A 20,870-nucleotide genomic window follows, 5' to 3' on the forward strand; every position below is an offset into this window, starting at 1 on the left:
TGGAAATGGGGAGAGACAGTCAGACAGACTCCCGCATGCGCCTGACTGGGATCCACCGGGCACGCCCACCAGGGAGCGATGCTCTGCCCACCAGGGGGCGATGCTCTGCCCCTCTGGGGCGTCGCTCTGCCTTGACCAGAGCCACTCTAGTGCCTGGGGCAGAGGCCAAGGAGCCATCCCCAGCGCCCGGGCCATCCCTGCTCCAATGGAGCCTTGGCTGCAGGAGGGGAAGAGAGAGACAGAGAGGAAGGAGAGGGCAAGGGCGCCTCTCCTGTGTGCCCTGGCCGGGTATCGAACCCAGGACCCCTTGCACGCCAGGCCAACGCTCTACCACTGAGCCAACTGGCCAGGGCCTGAACAATAACATCTTAAATGTTAAAATACTTTTCTGTAATTTCAAAATAACCTCATAAAATAACTGGAAAATACCATGATGTATTTATGTCTTGGAAGAACATTTGATATAATTGCTCAGAAAGTGTAGTGGTAGCCATGTTTGCATGAAAGAGGGACCTATTTATAGCTACTGCTCCACGGAAAATCACAGCATCTAACCCATCATTCAAAGAGCTGAGGAATGTAGAGCCATAGAGAGAATACAGCAGCCAGAAAGACTGTAAACAATTCAGGTTACAAAAATTACTCTGAATTCAAAAATAAAAATAGTGACAAATTATTGTTTGCTATGTACCAGGCACTGTGTTATACACTTACAGACAGAATCTCTTTTAGTAAAATCATATAAGGCAAGTATTATTAGCCCAAGCTTACAAAGACTTTGAAAAGTTAAGCAAGATCACACTGCCAGAAATATAAGACCCCTAATTCAAATCCAGGATTAAAAGTTAGGCTCTTAACCACTATACCATTGAAGGAAGCTCCAAGCCCAGGGTCCAAACAGCCTCCATTAGGGAAGATCCAAAACAGAACAGACTCTTTCCCTTAGCCACTCTGGTAAAAGAGAATCTTCATTTTCTTAGAGTGAATGATCTGGAGGTGAAAACAGGTCTGGGGATGTGACTTTTAATGTCATATATAGTATAATTTTCATTGTAGAGAATGGGGATTCAGTAATTCTTGACTAGTCCTTGGGTTGTCATAAATTAAAGATTTAAAAAAATCTTTAGGACCATTTATTTAAGAAATGTATAATGTACTGTGCTAGGCACCAGAGAGACAGTGAAACACAAAACATAGTCAGTCCCTGTCGTTATGGCGCCAATATTAGGTGCACATGCATGTACATGTGTGTGTATGTGTGTGTGTTGGGAACTTTCAACAAAGAGCTGCACAGAGATATCTTTAGAAACTGTGGCACACTTCATAGATGAAAATTACTGAGTGTCATTTTATTATTATTGGCAGTGGGACTTGTTCAGAGAGGGAGTCAGTCTAGGAAAGCTCTTTAGAAGTAGAGACAAGTAAGGTGAGACCTGAAGAGAAGTGTGGAATGGGAGGGACAGATAACTTGGTAAATTTACAGAAATAAGAGAAAGTCACTGTGGCTAAATTCTGCAAACCATGGGGCCAGTGGCAAGAACTGACCAGGGATGGGCATAACTGGTTGAAACCTGAATTTTGAAGACACTAGATGACTAACAGAGCTAAGAGTTTTTTTTCAAGAGCAGCCATGATCAAAGAGTACCTCCCTACTCCCTCTAGATCAGCAATTTTCAGCTGGTACACAGCACGAGGCACACTGGTGCACCATGAGAATTTTTAAAATATGCAATACCTGATTCCTTAGTCAGGGCAACTGATCTCTTTTCCCTTAGATTGTCATATAAAAAAATGACAACAGCCTGACCAGGCGGTGACGCAGTGGATAGAGTGTCAGACCTGAGGTTGCCAGCTTGAGCGCAGGCTCATCTGGTTTAAGCAAGGCTCACCAGCTTGAGCCCAGGGTCAATGGCTGGAGCAAAGGGTTACTGTCTGCTGTAGCCCCCCGGTCAAGGCACATATGAGAAAGAAATCAATGAACAACTAAGGTGCTGCAACAAAAAACTGATGCTTCTCATCTCTCTCCCTTCCTGTCTGTCCCACTCTCTGACTCTGTCTCTTGTCACACACACACAAAATAATAACAATAATAAAAATAAAAAAGAGAAAGGTATGAGATATTGCTAAATGGTTATTATTTCAGAAAAACTTCATTATGTAGACTAATGTGGGTGAAGGACATACTAAAATGGTTAAATTGAAAAAGTAAACATTTTTGAAGAAATGCTGCTAATTGATAACTATTAGCTACTAGAGATTTTTAGGTGATGTATTAAAATATTATAAGAATTATTTTAAATTATATTATTACTTATGTTTTAATTAGTACCTTTAAAGTACTTAAGGAAACTTGAAGAAATTGATTCTGTTGGTATTCTAAATCTCTATGCTTTAATCTCCTTTGCAACATTCATCTGTATTTTCTTTGAAGAAAGAACTTGGACCAAACAAAAGTTCAGTTCAGCCTATACATGATTATCACAAATCCCTAATTATTTCAGTCCAAATTAACAAGAATTTTCTGCACTTATGAAAACTGAATTTTAATAAAAAGCAATTATTCAATGTCTAGATCTTTCGAAAACTAGTTTGAAGAGAATGTCTTTCAAATACCCAATCTTTGTATTTTTAAATCTACATCCATAAATTCTGTAATTCTATTTCGGTATTTTACAAATATAAACATCCATCATTTCCCCAACATTGGCAGATGTTAATGAATATTCCTTTCTGTAGTCATCTGTATAAATATATAAATTAAATTTTAAAAAGAAATTGTTGGTATTTTAATTTTTTAAAAAGTGCATATAGAGTATTTTGTTGGCTTAAACATTTTAAATTACAAAACTGTAACAACCTAACTACCCCTATAGTGAATCTATACTTTTCCATTCTTCTCAAATGATATAAGAAAAAGTTAATAAAATTCATGACATAAATAAATAAATAATCACATAAAAGAATTCCATAGATGTCTCTCAAGTAATATAGATTGTTACATCTTGCCCCAGCAAAAAGCAAGCTCACAGTCCAAAGATAATGAAAGCTACAATTCAGAGAACACTCAATGAGTATTATTATCACAGATAGAAAGGAAACTATTTGGTGATTTCAAGTATAATCAGCACTACACATCTCCCATGTTAAATGTAACATGCATTCAAAGCAGAACTAGAATTCCATTAACAAACATTTTATAAACATCAGTGGTATACTGAAGGTGAGGCAGTCCATCTTCAAGAAATAGGTTGTACTGTCTGCAAATAATTATAAAATGATAATAAAATTGATTATAAATCAGCCTGCTTTTTATTATCATTATAATCTGGCAACTCTAAACTTTGTAATAAAATAGTTCTTGTAAAAAATGGTCTAAGTTCTAAACAATTACTGTGGTTACAGTTGAGTTTTAAGAGTATATGAAAACTCAAAATCAGCACATTTTTGTTATTTATCTTTTAATTAACTACATGAAAGTTAATACAGAGAACTTGCAGTTATATCATCAAACTCCCAATCCACAATGATTGGGAGTTTGCTACACGTGTTTATTTCAAAAATAAGTTTCTAGTGGTGAAGAATCATTCAAGTTCTTTTGGATGCAGTTTTAGTTTGCAAACCCTGTGTCACTCATATCCTAGCACAGGGGTAGTCAACCTTTTTATACCTACCGCCCATTTTTGTATCTCTGTTAGTAGTAAAATTTTCTAACCGCCCAACGGTTCCACAGTAATGGTGATTTATAAAGTAGGGAAGTAACTTTACTTTATAAAATTTATAAAGCAGAGTTACAGCAAGTTAAAGTATATAATAATAATAATTACTTACCAAATAGTTTATATCAGATTTTCACTAAGTTTGGCAGAATAAATCTTTATAAAACAACTTACTATAGTTAAATCTATCTTTTTATTTATACTTTGGTTGCTCTGTTACCACCCACCATGAAAGCTGGAACGCTCACTAGTGGGCGGTAGGGACCAGGTTGACTACCACTGTCCTAGCATTTCAACTGTGGATTTGAAATAAGCAATGACAGCATGGTGACTGTAGAGACAAAGAAATAAAACTTGAGATACTTTAATTTTCTCATTTTACATGACTGTGTAGAATTTTTATTTGTGTTTGAAATTTAAAAGTGAGACAGTGACAACTTTAGGTATGTTATTCATACTAGGTAAATATAACTTTACATTTATATATAACATATTTCATGGACTTTGGTTAATACCTTTAAAATAAATATTTACGCTTCTTTGTAGGTTATGTGCTTTAATACTAGGAATAAAGAAGAAAATAAAGTGTCAGTGGTACAATTTAGTAGGTATGTAAATTGTATCTTTTGTGTAATTTTGATTTTTATTAAAATTCACTTATTTATTACTATAATGTTATTATTCATTACTGCAATAAAATAATATGTAGGTTTAAGTCTTTTCTCATTTATAAATATAATAATGGAATTAAAAAGGATTTAGCTTTTCCTTTTTTTCTTTTTTGTTCTATAATATTAAATGGCATAGTAATATATTCATACCAAAAAAGTATCTGTGTTTCTATTCTGGCTGTTATTATTCATGTAATTTCACAATTTTTCTGCAAGTGACTTTGACTAGAGGGGATGTTAAAAATCATCTAGTTTTGGAGTTAAATATGTTAGGCATATCACTGATATAGTAACACAACTATTATTTATAAGAGCTAAAATATACTTTATATCTAAAGGAAACACAAATTAACAAGAGTAAAATACTCTCAGTCCCCCAAAATCAGAGCCTTAACAAAGTGGTATATTCTTGGGAGTCCTAATTCATCAGATCTGTTTTCTCAGTAGTGACTATAACATTTGCTCTCCATGTGCCCTAGAAGATAAAACTAAAGTGAAAAGAATAATACAAGATTTCTTTTCTTTTGCTTTTTTTATTTTCTTTTTTTTTAAAAATTAAGTGAGAGCAGGGGAGGCAAAGTGACAGATTCCCACATGCGCCCCTATGGGGCAATACTCTGCCTATCTGGGGCCTTGCTCCATTGCCAGTAACTGAGCTATTTTTAGCATCTGAGGTTGAGGCCAGGAAGCCATCTTCAGCACCTGGGGAATCAATGGAGCCATAGCCATGGGAGGGAGGCAGGGAGGGATGGAGAGAGAGAGAGAGAGAGAGAGAGAGAGAGAGAAGAATGAGGAGTGAAGAAGTAGATGATCACTTCTCCTTTGTACCCTGACTGGGAATCAAACCTGGGACATCTACACAATAGCCAACACTCTACCACTGAGGCAATCGACCATGGTGATCTTTCTTTTTTCTTTTCTTTTTCCTTTTTCCTTTTTCCTTCCCTTCCCTTACCTTCCCTTCCCTTTCCTTCCCTTCCCTTTCCTTTTCTTCCCTCCTTCCCTTCCTCTCTCCCTCCCTATCTCTCATTCTTTAAGATTTAGGTATGATGAAATACTCACCACTAAAAATGACTAAATCTTGAAATGCTAGCAATGGAAGCTGTGGAACATTCACTTTGTGAGAAGGGAAGATTCAATCACCTTTAAGAGATCTTAAGTCATCATGGTTTTAAGTATGCATACAGGCAAAATTTTGCATAATGATAGGGGGTTTGTGGACCCTCCTGCAGCCTATCCATGAACAACATCCTAAAGAAGTCCTATCTATTTTAGCTCCAGTATTCAATAATTGTTCAATTTTCTCTCCCTCATATCCTGATCATCTCTTAAGCATCTTCCCTGGTTTAACAACCTCCATGAACCTCTCTGAAAATCCAGAGATAGTATATGTGGAGAGTATCTAGTGTAGAGCCTGGCAGAAGAACAGGCGCTCATTAAAAGCTAGCTTTCCACTTGTGATTATTAATCTAGCTTGTGTGCTGTCTCCTTTCCTAAATTTATATTACCTACAATTAACATCATATAGTTCAGCAGTGTCTCTGTGAGTATTAGTTTTGTTTCCCTAGGTAGATAATCAGGTCTATGGGAATAGGAAACTTGTCTTATATTTTTTGAATCTTCCTTTCTTGGCAAGAACTATTTTGACACTGTTCTGTCTCTGGTCAAGTTCACTGCTTCTTTACTCTCCTTGAAGAACTTATATTAACCAGCAACACTATTTCCCTACAAAGTCTTCCTAACTTGAAATTTTAGAAACAGGCTAGAATAATCTCCCTGTAAACTACCCTCACAGCCCCACCCTGTCATCATTAAGTTTCTTAAGGCCAGTCAAGTTTTCCCAAAAAACTGCTCTTATGCTGACCCACCACATCCAAAGTTCTTTGGCCTCCAGGGCAAATGCTGTCACTTTTTTCAAAGGGCTGCTTGAGAGATAAAAGTTCTATTTTTTCAAGTTGTACTGTACTGTATTAAATCAGCCACTTGCTTGAAAGCAATGGGACGCACAAGATTACTTTCTGTTGCAGGCAGGTCTTTTTGTTGTTTTGTTTGCTTGCTTTGTTTTGTTTTGCTTTTTCTTATATAGGTAATAGTACTTTTCTTGCTATAAAGTTCATGAAAATTAGAGCGAATTGTTCACTCAAGCATACTGAATAAAAGACAAGCTATGGGAAGCCAACCCTATCCCAAATAAAGCCTGAATATAAACTTGAAACTCGCAACTTTAGGAAACTTATAGGTGTTCAGCCTAGAAAGTCTAAGCATATGTTAAATAAATTTTTTAGCTAAAGAATCCTAAACCACAAAAATTGAGTGAAACTTCTCTTATTGTTAAGTATCCCACAACTAATCTTAAGGGAAGCAGTCCATCCCAAGCAAGAAGGAAAATCCATAACCTTTCAACAGTTGTTCCCTAACCCTCAAGTGCAACACAGCTTTTAGATGACAAAAATCACCAACAAAATGACTTGAAAATCCTTTCAGGAATCTTTTACCTCAACCTACTAGAGTTACAGGAATTTTGCAGAGGAAAAAGGAAGACCTATAGTATTTTCCAAAGGCACTATTAATGTTAGGTCAGCAAAGCGGTATTGAGTGGAAATGTACCAAGGCTTGTAGCAGCAACGGTGAATCATAGGTACATAATGGCTTTTCTGATATGTGGGAATGGGTTTAGGTACTATCCCTGTAACATTCATATTTACTGTTCTTCACAACATCATATTAGGCTGATTAGCCTAACTTTGAATATTATTAAACACATAGAACTAGCTAAAGTAACGTGTCGTGTGAAACATCTATATGTTTTAAGATAAACCAGAGAAATACTGAATTATGTTGTCAAATTTTCTCATTAGTTAAATATAGGATCTGAAGAGGCTTTATGAGTCATAATGCTCACTTTTTAAAAAACTTCACTTTTATCTTAGTTTTCTCTTGCTTTCAGTGACGAATTTAAAATCAGTACTAAATACCCATTTTAAATAAGGTCCTGTGGATAAAGACTGTGGCATTTTTGTAATATTACAGTGCTGCTTTGAAGGTAACTTTAAAAAAAATTAATAACCAAATGTCCAGGCTTGATAGCTCAGTTGGTTAGAGCATTGTCCGGACATGCAGTGGTTGCCTGTTTAATTTCCGGTCAGGGCACATACAGGAACAGATCGATGTTTCTGTCTCTCTCTCTCACTTCCCCTTTCTCTCTCTCTAAAATCAATAATCACATTCAAATAAATAAGTAAAAAATAAGCAACTAGTATATGCTTTAGGAAAACATGACTAAATTTTCTAAGACCTCTGTTAAATAGCTGCTATTGAGGAAAACTTCTAGCACAGTATATTCCTACTCCCCGTAACCACACTATATTTCTGTCATATTGAAGCAGAAAATGTTCATCATTTTGTCATCTCTGTCTGCAAAGCAGAGAATTACCTTCCCAGATTCCTGAGATTTATGCTTTTAATTACCTCCTATCTGCTTCACTACCTTCCATACCTAAGAATCAATATAAATAGTCTTGTTTATGGGAAAAATGTAAAATGTCTGACAAAAGCAGGCTATCATTTTCCAGATTTTCATTTGATGCTATCGATTCCTTCTTTCTTCAGTACTTTTTCTCTTGATAGAATCAGTTGGTTTTTCAAACTTATAAAATTATTCATTTATCTAATCATTTGTACTGCTTCGTAGCAGATATAAACTTTATAAGCAGCTTTCGAGTTCCAAACCCACCATGAGATTATTATCACTATAATATTTCTGTATTTAATCATCAGATGCAGAATCCAGTTTAACTGTGGCTTTCTCCAAACCCCCTTCATCATAAACTCACTTTTCAGTGAAGACCAACTTTTTTGGCTTATTTCATTTGTGAGGAGGAGGTCATTATTAAGTATAGGTGACACCGGGCTGGTCAAGCACCAATATTCTTACAACTCGGCCTCTCACAAAAGGAGCTGCTATCTGTCATCTCAAGGGCTTTAAGAGAAATCGAGTAGATGTGTATCCATGCTAATACAATTATTTATTTTTCTTTTAAAAAAATAGAGTAGATGTTTACAGGTGGCAGGTAGTGACTCTATGTGTATGTGAGGAGGCAACATTAATCTGTAGCATTACCTGTATAGCTCTCTGTTAAATATAGTGATGTAGGGAGGGCCAAACATTGAAAATGAACATTTGAGCTTTCCCTGATGTATCAGTTGTCAAATGTAATAACTGAAAATTCAGGAAATATAGGATAAACTCATTTTTTTTTCAAATAGTAATGTTTGTTAGTTTCAAACAATATGCTCAATGCTTTTCTTTCCCACAAGGGAAGTACCTCTGAATTTAAAGCAATGAATCCAGTCATTAACCAGAAAAAGAAACCCAAGTAATAAAGACGCTACAAATGTCCAGGAAAGAGCCAGAGGAACGGAGAAGAGAAGGCAAAGTAGGGAAGATAGGAAGGAGCAGTAATGGTCTAGTAGAAGAGAGTATGTTTTGACAAGGAAAGAGACATTGATAACTCATGGACAGAATTTCTAGAGTTAAAAGCAGGCACCAGGCAACCAACAGCAAAACATGGGATCCCTTGAAGAATGCCATATGGTGACAAATCAAAAGCTTGATCTTTCAGAAAATACAAGTAGGTGCCCTTGCAGCTGAGCATCTCCGGCTTTTGCCACAAGGGACATCTTCAAATGTGGTGTCTAACGGTTCCTGTTTCCCAGCAGCTCTGACGTCCTAGGGAAGGAAGCACAGCTGCTGCAGGGACTTGCTGCCCAGGGCAGCTGGTGGAGAGGTGGAGCGAGGCACAGTGGCCAAAGGAAATGGAGGCTCTGCGAAGAGCATGGAAAAGGACATTTATGTGGGAGTCAAAGTTGTGGCTTTCTCCCTAATCCAGTGGTCGGCAAACTCATTAGTCAACAGAGCCAAATATCAACAGTACAATGATTGAAATTTCTTTTGAAAGCCAAATTTTTTAAACTTAAACTATATAGGTGGGTACATTCCTTATCGAGGTAGCACCCGCACGTGGTATTTTGTGGAAGAGCCACACTCAAGGGGCCAAAGAGCCACAGTTTGCTAACCAGGGCAAATCTCATGACTGCTGAGATCTCTGTTGGATGACAGAGAATGCCAAGGCTCTAGCAGAAACTGCACTAATGCCTCTTAAGTGGCAGATGGTGGATAGGGGAAGTTTGTTTATGCAAGACAGAGAATATGTATTATATGAACTGCTTAAAGAAATCAGAAAGTGGGCATAAGTTTAAATCTAAAAATAGAGAAATAGAGGAAGAGAGAGAGAGAGAGAGAGAGATATCCAGGAGGACATACTTAACCTTATCCAAATGAAAACTGCTAAGATTACAAAGGTATAAATTGCAAAGGCAATGGCACTACAGACATATCAATTACATACTAATGCAGTCACATGGAAATTAAAGATGATTGTTGAATGATTTCACTTTCAAAATTTCAGAGGTATTTGTAGTGAAGAATAGGATGTAAATTATGTCTATACAAATGGTAGGTCTTCCTGCCATTTTAACTTTTTATTTTTAATATTAAGTAAGAAGAGGGGAGGCAGTGAGACAGACTCCTGCATGCATCCTGACCGGGATCCACCTGGCAAGTCCTACTGGGCAATGCTCTGCACATCTGGGGCTACTGCCCCATTGCTCAGCAATCAAGCTATTTTAGCACCTGAGTCTAGGCCATGGAGCTATCCTCAGCACCTGCGGCCAACTTGTTTGAATCACTTGAGCCATGGCTATGGGAGGGGAAGAGAGAGAAAGAAAGAGAAAGAGAAGAGGGATAGGGAGAGGTGGAGATGCAGATGGTCACTTCTCCTGTATGCCTTGACCAAGAATCAAACCCGGGAGTTCCACACACTGGGCTGATGATCTACCACTGGCCAATTGGCTCGAGTTCATTTTAACTTCTAAGCAAAACTTTAGTTTCCTGTCCATGTGCACTTAATCAGTCTAACATAAATTGATGAAATGGTATGAGGTCATCTCCTATGTCTAGAGACAGGAGGAAACAGAACATAGCAAAAAACAAACTTCTAACTAAAATGAAGGCTAGACACACTGGATGGCCCCAGGTAGGGCACAGATGGTGGCTAACCTTGCACATCCTGGGAGGCCCCAGAGCCAGTGTACTCTGTGGACAGCCTCAGATCATGGTGGATTATAACCCTACTACCTCAACAAGCAGTTCTACCTAATGCTTAGAAATAAACCTAGAGAAGCATCCAAACTGCAGAGAAAAAGAACATGTCCCAAATGAAAGAATAGGAGAAATCTCCAGAAAAAGAATTAAATAAAATGGAAGCAAGCAAACTACCAGATATAAAGATCAAAACAATGGTTAAAAAAATACTCAAGCCCTGGCTGGTTGGCTCCATGGTAGAGCATTGGCCTGGCATGTGGATGATCTGGGTTCAATTCCTGGTCAGGGCACACAGGAGAAGCGTCCCCCTGCTTCTCCATCCCTCCCCCTCTCGCTTCTCTCTCTCTTACCTTCTCTCTGTCTCTTTTTTTTTTTCTCTCTTCTCCTCCCCTGCTACAGCCATGGCTCGATTAGAGTGAGTTGGCCCTGGATGCTGAGGATATCTCCAGGGCCTCCACCTCAGGTGCTAAAAAATGGCTCTGGTTTCAAAGAAGCAAGGGCCCCAGACGGGCAGAGCATCACCCTTTGTGGGCTTGCTGGGTGGATCCTGGTCAGAGTGCATGCGGGAGTCTGTCTCTGTCTCCACTCCTCTCACTAAATTAAAAAAAAATGCTCAAGAAACTTAGTGAGGACATAGAAATCATAAAAAAGAACCAGTCAGAAATGAAAATACACGAACTAAAATGAAGAATAATTTATAGGGAATCAACAGTTAAGTAGATGAAGCTGAGAAGCAACTCAGTGATTTGGAATATAAAGATGCAAAAAGAAAAAAAAATAACACCCAATCAGAACAGCAAAAAGGAAAAAGAATCTAAAATAATGAAGATAGTGCTAAGGAGTCTCTGGGACAACTTCATTACTAACAACATTTGCATAATGGGGGTGCAGGAAGGAGAAGAGACAGAGATAGAACAAGATATTAAAAGCCTATTTGTAAAAAATAATGACAGGAAACTTCCTTAACCTAGTGAAGGAAACAGACATATAAGTCCAGGAAGTATAGAGAGTCCCAAACAAGATGAACCTAAAGAGGCCCACACCAAAAGACATCATACATAATTAAAATGCAAAATGTTGAAGAGAGACTCTTAAAAGCAGCAAGAGAAAAGCAGTTAATTACCTATAAGGGAGCTCCCATAGCTGTCAGCTGATTTCTCAACAGAAACTTTGCAGACCAGAGAAAGTGGCAAGAAATATTCAAAGTGATGAAAAGCAAGGACCTACAACCAAGATCACCCTATCCAGCAAAGCTATCATTTAGAATTGAAGGACAAAGAGCTTCCCAGATAAGAAAAAGCTAAAGGAGTTCATCGTCACCAAAGCAGTATTAGATGAAATGTTAAAGGGTTTTCTTTAGGAAAAAAAAAAAGAGATAAAAAATATGAACAATAAAATGGCAATAAATACATATCCAATAACAACTAAATCTAAAAAAACCCCAAATAAATGCACAAGCAGAACAAAAACAGACTCATAGATACAGAGAATATTTTGACAGTTGCCAGATGGGAAGGTGGTTGGGGGGGATGGGTGAAAGAAGTGAAGGGATTAGAAGTACAAACTGGTTGTTACAGAAGAGTCATGGGGATGTAAAGTACAACCTAAGGAATACAGTCAATAATCTAATAACTATGTATGGTGTCGGATGGGTGTGAGATTTATCAGGATGTTCACTTGGTAAGTTACATGTCTAGTCACTGGGTTGTACACCTGAAGCTAATATAATATTGTATGTCAACTGTAACTGAAAAAATAAAAAATGATTTAAAAACACGAGACCTAGAGATATTGGATAACCAAAAACCAAAACAAAGACAAAGAACAACACAACAATTTTAAAAAGCTAGGGGAAACACAAAGTAAGATAAAATAAAGAAAATGTTAAGTATAAAGTGACTTAGAGTTTATAATGCTATTTAAAAGGTAATACTGTAAATTTGTTTAAGCCCATGGGGTCAGCAATTAGGGGCACCACATCTCATGCTTAATCAATTGTGGTATTAATGCTGAGTTTCAGAATTTCAGGGTCAGTTCCTGAATTAGAGTATGTAAAACTGGAGTAAAAAGATCGTTATGCTTTCTCCCCAATTTGCCTATGAAGCATAAAGGACTCAGTCATGTATTAAAGGTATCTATGATGAACTGTTGTGTGGTAATAATAATAATAATAAAAGATCATCTCTATTTTTAAACATTTAAGAGAATCAAATTGCCCTGATTTTTGTACAAGAATCTTTTTAAGAATCAGTTTCCTTTATTCTTCTGCTACTATTCTTCAAATAATTGAAATTAATACCCAAATTTGAAATTATTAGTGATCTGTCAACTTACAACCTAGCCAAAAAGAGAAATGTTAGCTTTTAAAGTGTTTCAAAAGCATATGTTAGGGTTAGTTTCCAGTATTTTTTGTATGAAAACCAAAAGCCCAATAATTTTGAGTCTTACTTAAAACCAATTACAGAACAGTACAAAAGACCTATTTTCCTGGAGAGGCTTAACTCTCGAGATGTATTGCCCAGCTAAAGGGTAAAGACTTAGATGTAGGTTTATCGATATATAACCACACTCCAGCTGCAGTGCACTCAGTCATTCATTGGAGAAGAAAGAGGCATTCAGGCTTAGGATAACCTCAGTCAGTGCAGTTTAAGCCATGTTAGTGGAGTGGGGGGGAAGGTGTCTAAGAAGAAAGTAGGAATTCGGGTGCTGTACACATTTGTGCAAATGTCTGGGACTCAGTTGGAAAGACATATTATTCCTGGACTGCAATGCCGGCCCCCTGGCAAAGTTAATGGTGCTAATTTGTAAAAGTTCATTTGGGAAATGTTTGTGGTTAATGCTGGCTCATTTGCATAACACTGTATTGTATAAATAAAGCTGTAGCCTTTTGCTGTCCAACAGTGGGGTTCTACTGAGATGATAAAAGCTGGACAAAGGGGGCTGGACTATGGGACACTTAAACTAGGTCACATTGAATTTTAATGAGTGAAGCCTGCCCTGGTACGTTTTATAAGGGTAATGGAAAACTGCAGAGTGCAGTCTGTTTACTGTGCAAATCTGCCCTCCAGAGTTTTCAATAACCGTATTTCCTACACTGAAGAGTGAAAGCAATTCAGTCTCAGGCTGGTTTAGAAGTGTTATTAAAGAAAATAAGGATGAGCATCTTCTAATTCTTACATTTAAATGTAAATAGGATAATTATAAAATAATAAACTCTCTCCCAAATAAAACATGCTCACTTGTAGAGCTCAGCTATGCAGATTATAGCACCATTACTAACCACAGAGAACAAGTATATGTCACATTTGTGAACGTGCCATCCAGACCATGTGGCCTTCCCGCCTAGAGCCTAAGTATGACCCAGAAATCTTATTTCCTTCTCCATAATCCACAGAGCCTTTGAGTGATGACAAGGAAGCTGGTGGTCACATCCTTACATGTGTACACTTGTCTGTGTCTGTTAGTAAATACAGAGAAAATTCCTGACCTGGAATGAAGCCGAAGGTGGACCTACCCCCAAAGCAACTCTGGGGTATAGAAAGATTGTCACACTCCCACCTCACCCCCGGCCAACCCATCACATCAACAAAACACAAAACCTATAGTCATTCTCTCTTGGTCTTAACTGTCCTACCCATAAAATAAGAGTGCTTATACCCTGACCTTCTAACAGAAATGCCAGGGAAATGATTTTTAATTATATAACTGGAAAGATCCTTCTGAAGATCATGTAGTCCATTTTAAGTTGTATCAAAAAAGAGGAAACTGTGGCCCACGGTGGTCAAGTAATTTATCAAGTTAAGACTTAGAACCTAAATTACATTCAAGGATTCCTACTCAAGTGTTTGTACCATATGGCTGCTCCATGTATAGAGTAATAAAAATACAGAGCAGAAAACCTTGTACAGGTTTAGGGAGGTTCCAATAAGGTTAAATCTTAGATGCTTTCATTTACACTCTTAGTAAATTTGCTGCTGGTTTCTGGAGCCTGGTACAGTGCTTGGAATAAATAAAAGTTCAATAAATGTAAAAAAAATGAGTAAAGTTATTATATGAGGCAACATAATAAAACAGGAAGAGCTGTGGATTTAGAAACAAAGGAACTGAACTTATGTCTTAGCTCCGTCATTTGTTGACTACGAAAATCTTTGTACTTCCGAAAGATTGGAAACGACCTAAGTGTCCGCCTAGAAGAGACTAGTTAAATAAACTGCCAAGCAGCCACACATAGACTACTGTATTAGTTTTCTTTTGCTGTTGTAGCAAATTATCCCAAACTTACTGGCTTAAAACAACACACATTTAGTATCTTAATACTTCTGGAAGACTGTGTTCTCTTTTGGAGGTTGGAGGAGTAAATTAATTTACTTGATTTTCCAGTTTCTGGAGGCTGCTCACATTCTTTGGCTTTTGGCCCCTTCTTTCACCTTCAAAGTCCACAATGGCCAGTAGAGTTATTTTCACATTACATCACTCTAACTTCTATTTTGCCTCATTTTTCGACTTTTAAGAACTCTTGGGCCCACAAGATAATCCAGAATAAAATATTTTATGTTTAGCTGATTGGCACACTTGATTTCCATTTATTATCTTAATTCCCTTCTGACATAATAAGGTAACATACTAAAAGGTTTCAGAGATTAGGATATCAACATCTTTGCCAATCATATCTAAAAACAACTGTGAAGAAATGCTCCATGTATTGATAGAAGAAATTCTCCAGGATATATGATCGTGTAAAAACTGCAAGCCAAATAAAATTACAAATAGTACACTACCTTTTATGTAGAAAAAGGAGGAAATAAGAATATAGATTCACTCTTGGTTATATTTTATAAACAAAGTCAGGAAAGATAAGCAAGAAGTATTACACTAGTTACAGACAGGAATAGCACAGAAGGTGGGAGCATGGGGAATGGGATGGAACAATATTTTTAAATGTATCTTTTAAAATTAATTTGCTTTTTGAACCATGTAAATATAGGTTTTATTGGTTTTTCAAGGGATTCATAATTGACTAAAGCCCCTATTATTCATTTTATATTCAAAGCCTTTTGTTTTGAAGAGCCTATCATCAACCTTGTTACTTTTTTTCTTTTTAAATTAACTCTTATAATAGACATATCCTCCGTTGTCAGTTGATTTATATTAAGCAGTTCTCTAACATGACATTCACAGACTTCATAGAAATCTGCCTTTTCTTCCATGTTCATACAGATTCATTCTGCATTATACTATCAGATGTTTTCAACACCTAGCATTGCTGCACTGGGAATATTAGGAAATATCTGAAGCATGTTTTCAGGTGGGAGATCATTGTGTAAGGAGTCAGTTAAATAGTGAACATTTTCATTTTATATAGAGATAAAAATACTTTTATCTCTATGTCACTGTAGAAATTTGGATAATAACTAGGCAAAGCTGTTAAATACACCTGGATCTATTTCAGTATTTATTATTGTTTTTTTTCTTGCAAAAGTTCTTTAATTTTTATACCTCAAATCTAAGGGTAATATTTCATTTACTTTAATATATATCGAGGCCCTGGCCGGTTGGCTCAGCGGTAGAGCGGCGGCCTGGTGTGCGGGGGACCCGGGTTCGATTCCCGGCCAGGGCACATAGGAGAAGCGCCCATTTGCTTCTCCACCCCCCCCCCCCCTTCCTTCCTCTCTGTCTCTCTCTTCTCCTCCCGCAGCCAAGGCTCCATTGGAGCAAAGATGGCCCGGGTGCTGGGGATGGCTCCTTGGCCTCTGCCCCAGGCTCTAGAGTGGCTCTGGGTGCAGCAGAGCGATGCCCCGGAGGGGCAGAGCATCACCCCCTGGTGGGCAGAGCTTCGCCCCTGGTGGGCATGCCGGGTGGATCCTGGTGGGGCGCATGCGGGAGTCTGTCTGACTGTCTCTCCCCGTTTCCAGTTTCAAAAAAATAAAGAAAAAAAAAATATATCGAGTAGTTTTCTATATCATTAATTAGTCTTCTATTTACAAAATATTTCATGTCTCCTATGACACTGATTTTTTCCAGTCAGGTTTACTAAGTATACTTTACATACAGTAAAAATCATTTCTAGGTATTGAGTTCCAAGAGTTTTGAAGAACAAAAACTGTTATGTAATCACCACAACAATGAAGATATATATACCCCCAAAAGTTCTTTGTAGTCAATTCCCTAACCCCACCCTCAGTCCCTGTTAACTACTGATCTGATTTCTGTGTCCATAGTTTGTCTTTTGCAATTATACAGTGTTTATAGAGTATTTCTTATTTTAGTATTTCCAATAAACACGAATCCTGAAATAAACTCTTTGCAAATTGGATTCTGGGGTAGAGTAACTCAAGGAATACCACATACAATATGTCTCTCCAGATTCAGATTTGCACTAGTCATTAGTTTTATTTGGTAATTGGGTATGATTATAAACATTCTAATACTATTTATTTTGATTTTATGTTATTTTATTCATACATTTAAAAATCTACTTTCATAAAAGATTAATTTGTAATCTTTTCTTGTTATGTGATTTTTAGCAGGATAATTAGGCTGGCCAAGTAAAATAATTTATAAACCTTCCTCTATATATTTCCATGTCTAGGAAAATATAAATTGTATAGTAAATTATTTTCTCAGGTAGTCAATGTGATTTGACATATATGAAATGTGACACTTGTTATCAAGAGTAATAACAATGGTTTTCTTTAGCATTAATTACATTTTAATATTTTTCATACTTTCATTCCATTTTACACTTCAAAAACTACTTTCTGCTATTTAAGTATTTTTCAAAAGTAAATATAATTGGTGAGATGGAGTGTAAAATGGTATAGGTAAGACTGATTATATAGAGAAAGACTTGATTTTTTTTATGTTAGCCACTCTATCAGTCAAGTTTCTAATGTTGAATCCAAATCCCTTGAAAATCTGGCACACTGAAAGAAGCGGGCTACCTTGAGGAGTAGCTGCTAGACAGTATGCAAACATGAAGTGATGTGTATATTTAGAACAATCAGACTTTCAACTTGACAGACCACAGAGAGCAATGAAAAGGTGATACTCACATCCGAATTAAAGCGAAGCTGACAGACATTACAAGAAATAACTTGTTTCTTCTTTGGGGGAATGGACACTCCAAATGTGTGGTTAATGACAGCTTTTTGCACAGGATCCATCTGAAGAGCAAATGATAAAACAGTTCATGTATAACTTCTAAGAATAGAAAACAGTGTGAGCAAGTAAAATTAGCTGTATTATTTCTTAAAATTTCAACTTTTATTCCCAAACAAGAATAATAAAGAATCTCGTTAAATAGTAATATATTTGTTTCCAGGGATTGAAGACAAAAATGAGAGGAGAGCCCTACATCCCAAGAAATCATATATATACATATATAATATATATAATATATATAATATATATTATATACATATAATATATATATTTATATTATTATACATTATATATGTATATATATATATATAAGCAGCCTTGAAAAACAATAAAAGAATCATAAAGCAAAAAAATTTAAGATTCAAAGATCAAGGTTAAAACTAACTTGTTAATGCTTTTCCTATATGAGGTAACAATATTTATGAGAATCTAAAATGACCTTGACAATAATCACAGATAGATTTAAGTTTCTTAAATTGTGATTTATGACAAAGTCATACATTACAGGCTTATATCACAGCCCAGAAAGTCTTGATTTTTACTTTAAAATAATTTATTACTCCTCATGTAGTATCGATAAAATTCATTCTACTGGAAATGCATGTCACTACTGTACACTCAAATGCCCATAACAGATTGGTTAATATGCAACTATTGTTTAAATATTGATCAAGTGGAATTTCTTTACTTATAACTTGTAACTTTCCTCTCTTTGGTTTGTATAAACCATACCTATTCAAAAAAATACACAGTGATCAAAGTACTCAACCATAGAAAAGTTATGTGGCATGAAACCATGAAAATACTTGCGAAAAGAGAAAACACTATTTTCAGAGGCTATAAAAAGAGAGACACAGCAGTGATTCTCTTGTGTATTCCAGATAATAATCCCCAGCATTAACATTGGCCAACTGGCAGTTCGAAAACAATGTGGATGATGAACAAAGCATTACTTATAAACAGATGTAACATGAACTGACACCATCGTCTAGAAAATCTCCTGTGGTTAGAGCTTAGGACTGGATTAGTTGATGATATTTGGTAGAAAAGAGAAATGAAGACTATGCTTCGTCAGGAATATAAATCAACAAAGTAAAAAATAAACCATCAGAAAAACTTAAATACATTAGAAAGAAGGATGGATAACAAAATTATTGCATAGTAAAGTATCCTATTTTTTGCTACAAGTTTAAGAGAAAATGATAGACTGTACTGCTACTATAAAAAGCAGTTACGCATTTTGGGACACTTATTTCAAAGAGGAGAGTTTTCTGGAATAATAGAACAATTCTATAACTTGATTGTAGTGGTGGGTATGCAAATTTATACATGTGTTAAAATTCATGGAACTATATACACTCCTCCCAAATAAATTTTGTGTATAGTAATATAAAAAGTCAAAGAAAAAAAATGTTAAGAGTATTATGTTTACTAAGTTTAAAATAGAAGTATTGGAAAATCTGGGGATTTGTTTTATTCAAGGTAATAAAGGATTATATTAAATTTTGTATTGTGAGAATTACAATAAAAAAAAAGGTCTGCTTGGGGAAATGACATCTCAAAATGTCAGAAAATAAAACCTTATTCACTTTCTTAGTTTACTCACAAGTGGATAAACTTAAGTCTCATTCATCCATTTGTAAAACATGAAACTAGATTCCTTGATTGTTACTTGAAATGGAAAATCAGTCTTGACAGAAAAAGAAAATAGCCTACCTATATTGGCAGGATGAAAGGAACATTATTTTGCAAAGTTAAAAATTAAGAGCATTAAAAAAACTATTTTCTATTCTCAGGCTCTAAAGGAGACATCTGGTGATATATAAGCTACATGGGGTAAAACTATATAAATATTCTCAAACACCAGTTTTCACACACCACTCTCATTATTTTTGCCATATCCATATACTACTGTTATCATTATTCAATTAATATTTTTTTCTTTTAATCAAATTGAAATACTTTTAAAAACATAGCAATAATTATAAAATCACAGTATTAATGTATATACTTTCCTATTACTCATTTCAAAAAATATATTAAAAATTAACAGTAAGACTGAAAACCTTCATCATCTAAAATAAATACATATATCCTAGATATTCCCCTACCACAATATAGAAAGACAGTTACAGCTGCAAAAACCTAGTTCTAACTTTTTAGTAAACCAAGATATTGCTTGACAGTTCCAACATGACCCTTGAATATAAACATTCCCTTAACATTTTGTAAATTATCTGTCTACATCATTTTAAAAATAACTCCTGATGCAAATATATTCTACTCCAAGTTCAAATGTGCACATCAGCCTAAAAATGTCCATTTATATTCCCAAGACTGAAGCTCTCTGTCCTGAAAGGTGAATTGTAGCTAAGCACTCCAAATACAGAGGCTGATGAGTTCTCAGCCATCTGCACCCCAAAAAGCAAACTAAGGAGGTTCTTTCAAGAAACTCTAACCAGAATTGGTTGCTCTATTTTATACACATGATCCTACTCATACCCACATAACCAACTAAATAATACAGCTCTTTTACCCCGTCTCTCATCACTCGTCATATAAAAATTTCATCCTCCATGTTTTTTTACCTGGAACAGATTCTTTTTCTATTTTCCACTTGATACTCTATTTTATTATAGGTAGTATTTCAGGAAAAGATCCACTTGTTTTATCCTGCCTAACTCTATTTTATCTATCTCTGGTACTTATCATAGAATTCTTTAATTATATTTCTTATTCATCATTTAGGAAATATGATTTGGTTGAAAGAAAACTTTAAGTGGTATAAAAAAGAATGTTCCATTTGCCAAGCTATGTGATATCTTGAAAGTGACACTGTCTACTCTAGGGGATGTTTTGTGTATTTTCCATCTGATGCCATAATTACAAATATCTGAGTCATTCCAATGGGATCCAGACTTAGCAAGAACCTAGAAAATGTTTTCAGATCTCTCTTTTTTAAAGTATAAAGTGATAAAAATAATGAATTTTTTTCTTATTCCTATAATACTCTAAAAGTTAGATGAAAATAACTATTATGTAAACTTAAATTTGTTCATCCATTAATTCAATGTCAGTTCTCTATAATCATAATGAGATATGTATAACTAAATCAATGATAATTATTTTATTAAATCACCAATTTCCAAGATAAATAAG

General features: G+C 35.8%; 1 protein-coding gene across 10 annotated transcripts in view; it reads right to left on the reverse strand.

Annotated features, from left to right (window-relative positions):
• ZNF385B (zinc finger protein 385B) overlaps positions 1-20,870 on the reverse strand; it is a 463,364-nt gene that overhangs the window by 36,264 nt on the left and 406,230 nt on the right. For all 10 annotated transcript variants that reach the window (XM_066345147.1, XM_066345156.1, XM_066345146.1 and 7 more), the window contains one exon: positions 17,603-17,713. In XM_066345147.1, coding sequence (XP_066201244.1) covers positions 17,603-17,713 — 111 coding nt within the window. The remainder of the gene's footprint in view (positions 1-17,602; positions 17,714-20,870) is intronic.

Source organism: Saccopteryx leptura, chromosome 7, assembly GCF_036850995.1.
Source record: "Saccopteryx leptura isolate mSacLep1 chromosome 7, mSacLep1_pri_phased_curated, whole genome shotgun sequence".
Lineage (NCBI taxonomy): Eukaryota > Metazoa > Chordata > Mammalia > Chiroptera > Emballonuridae > Saccopteryx > Saccopteryx leptura.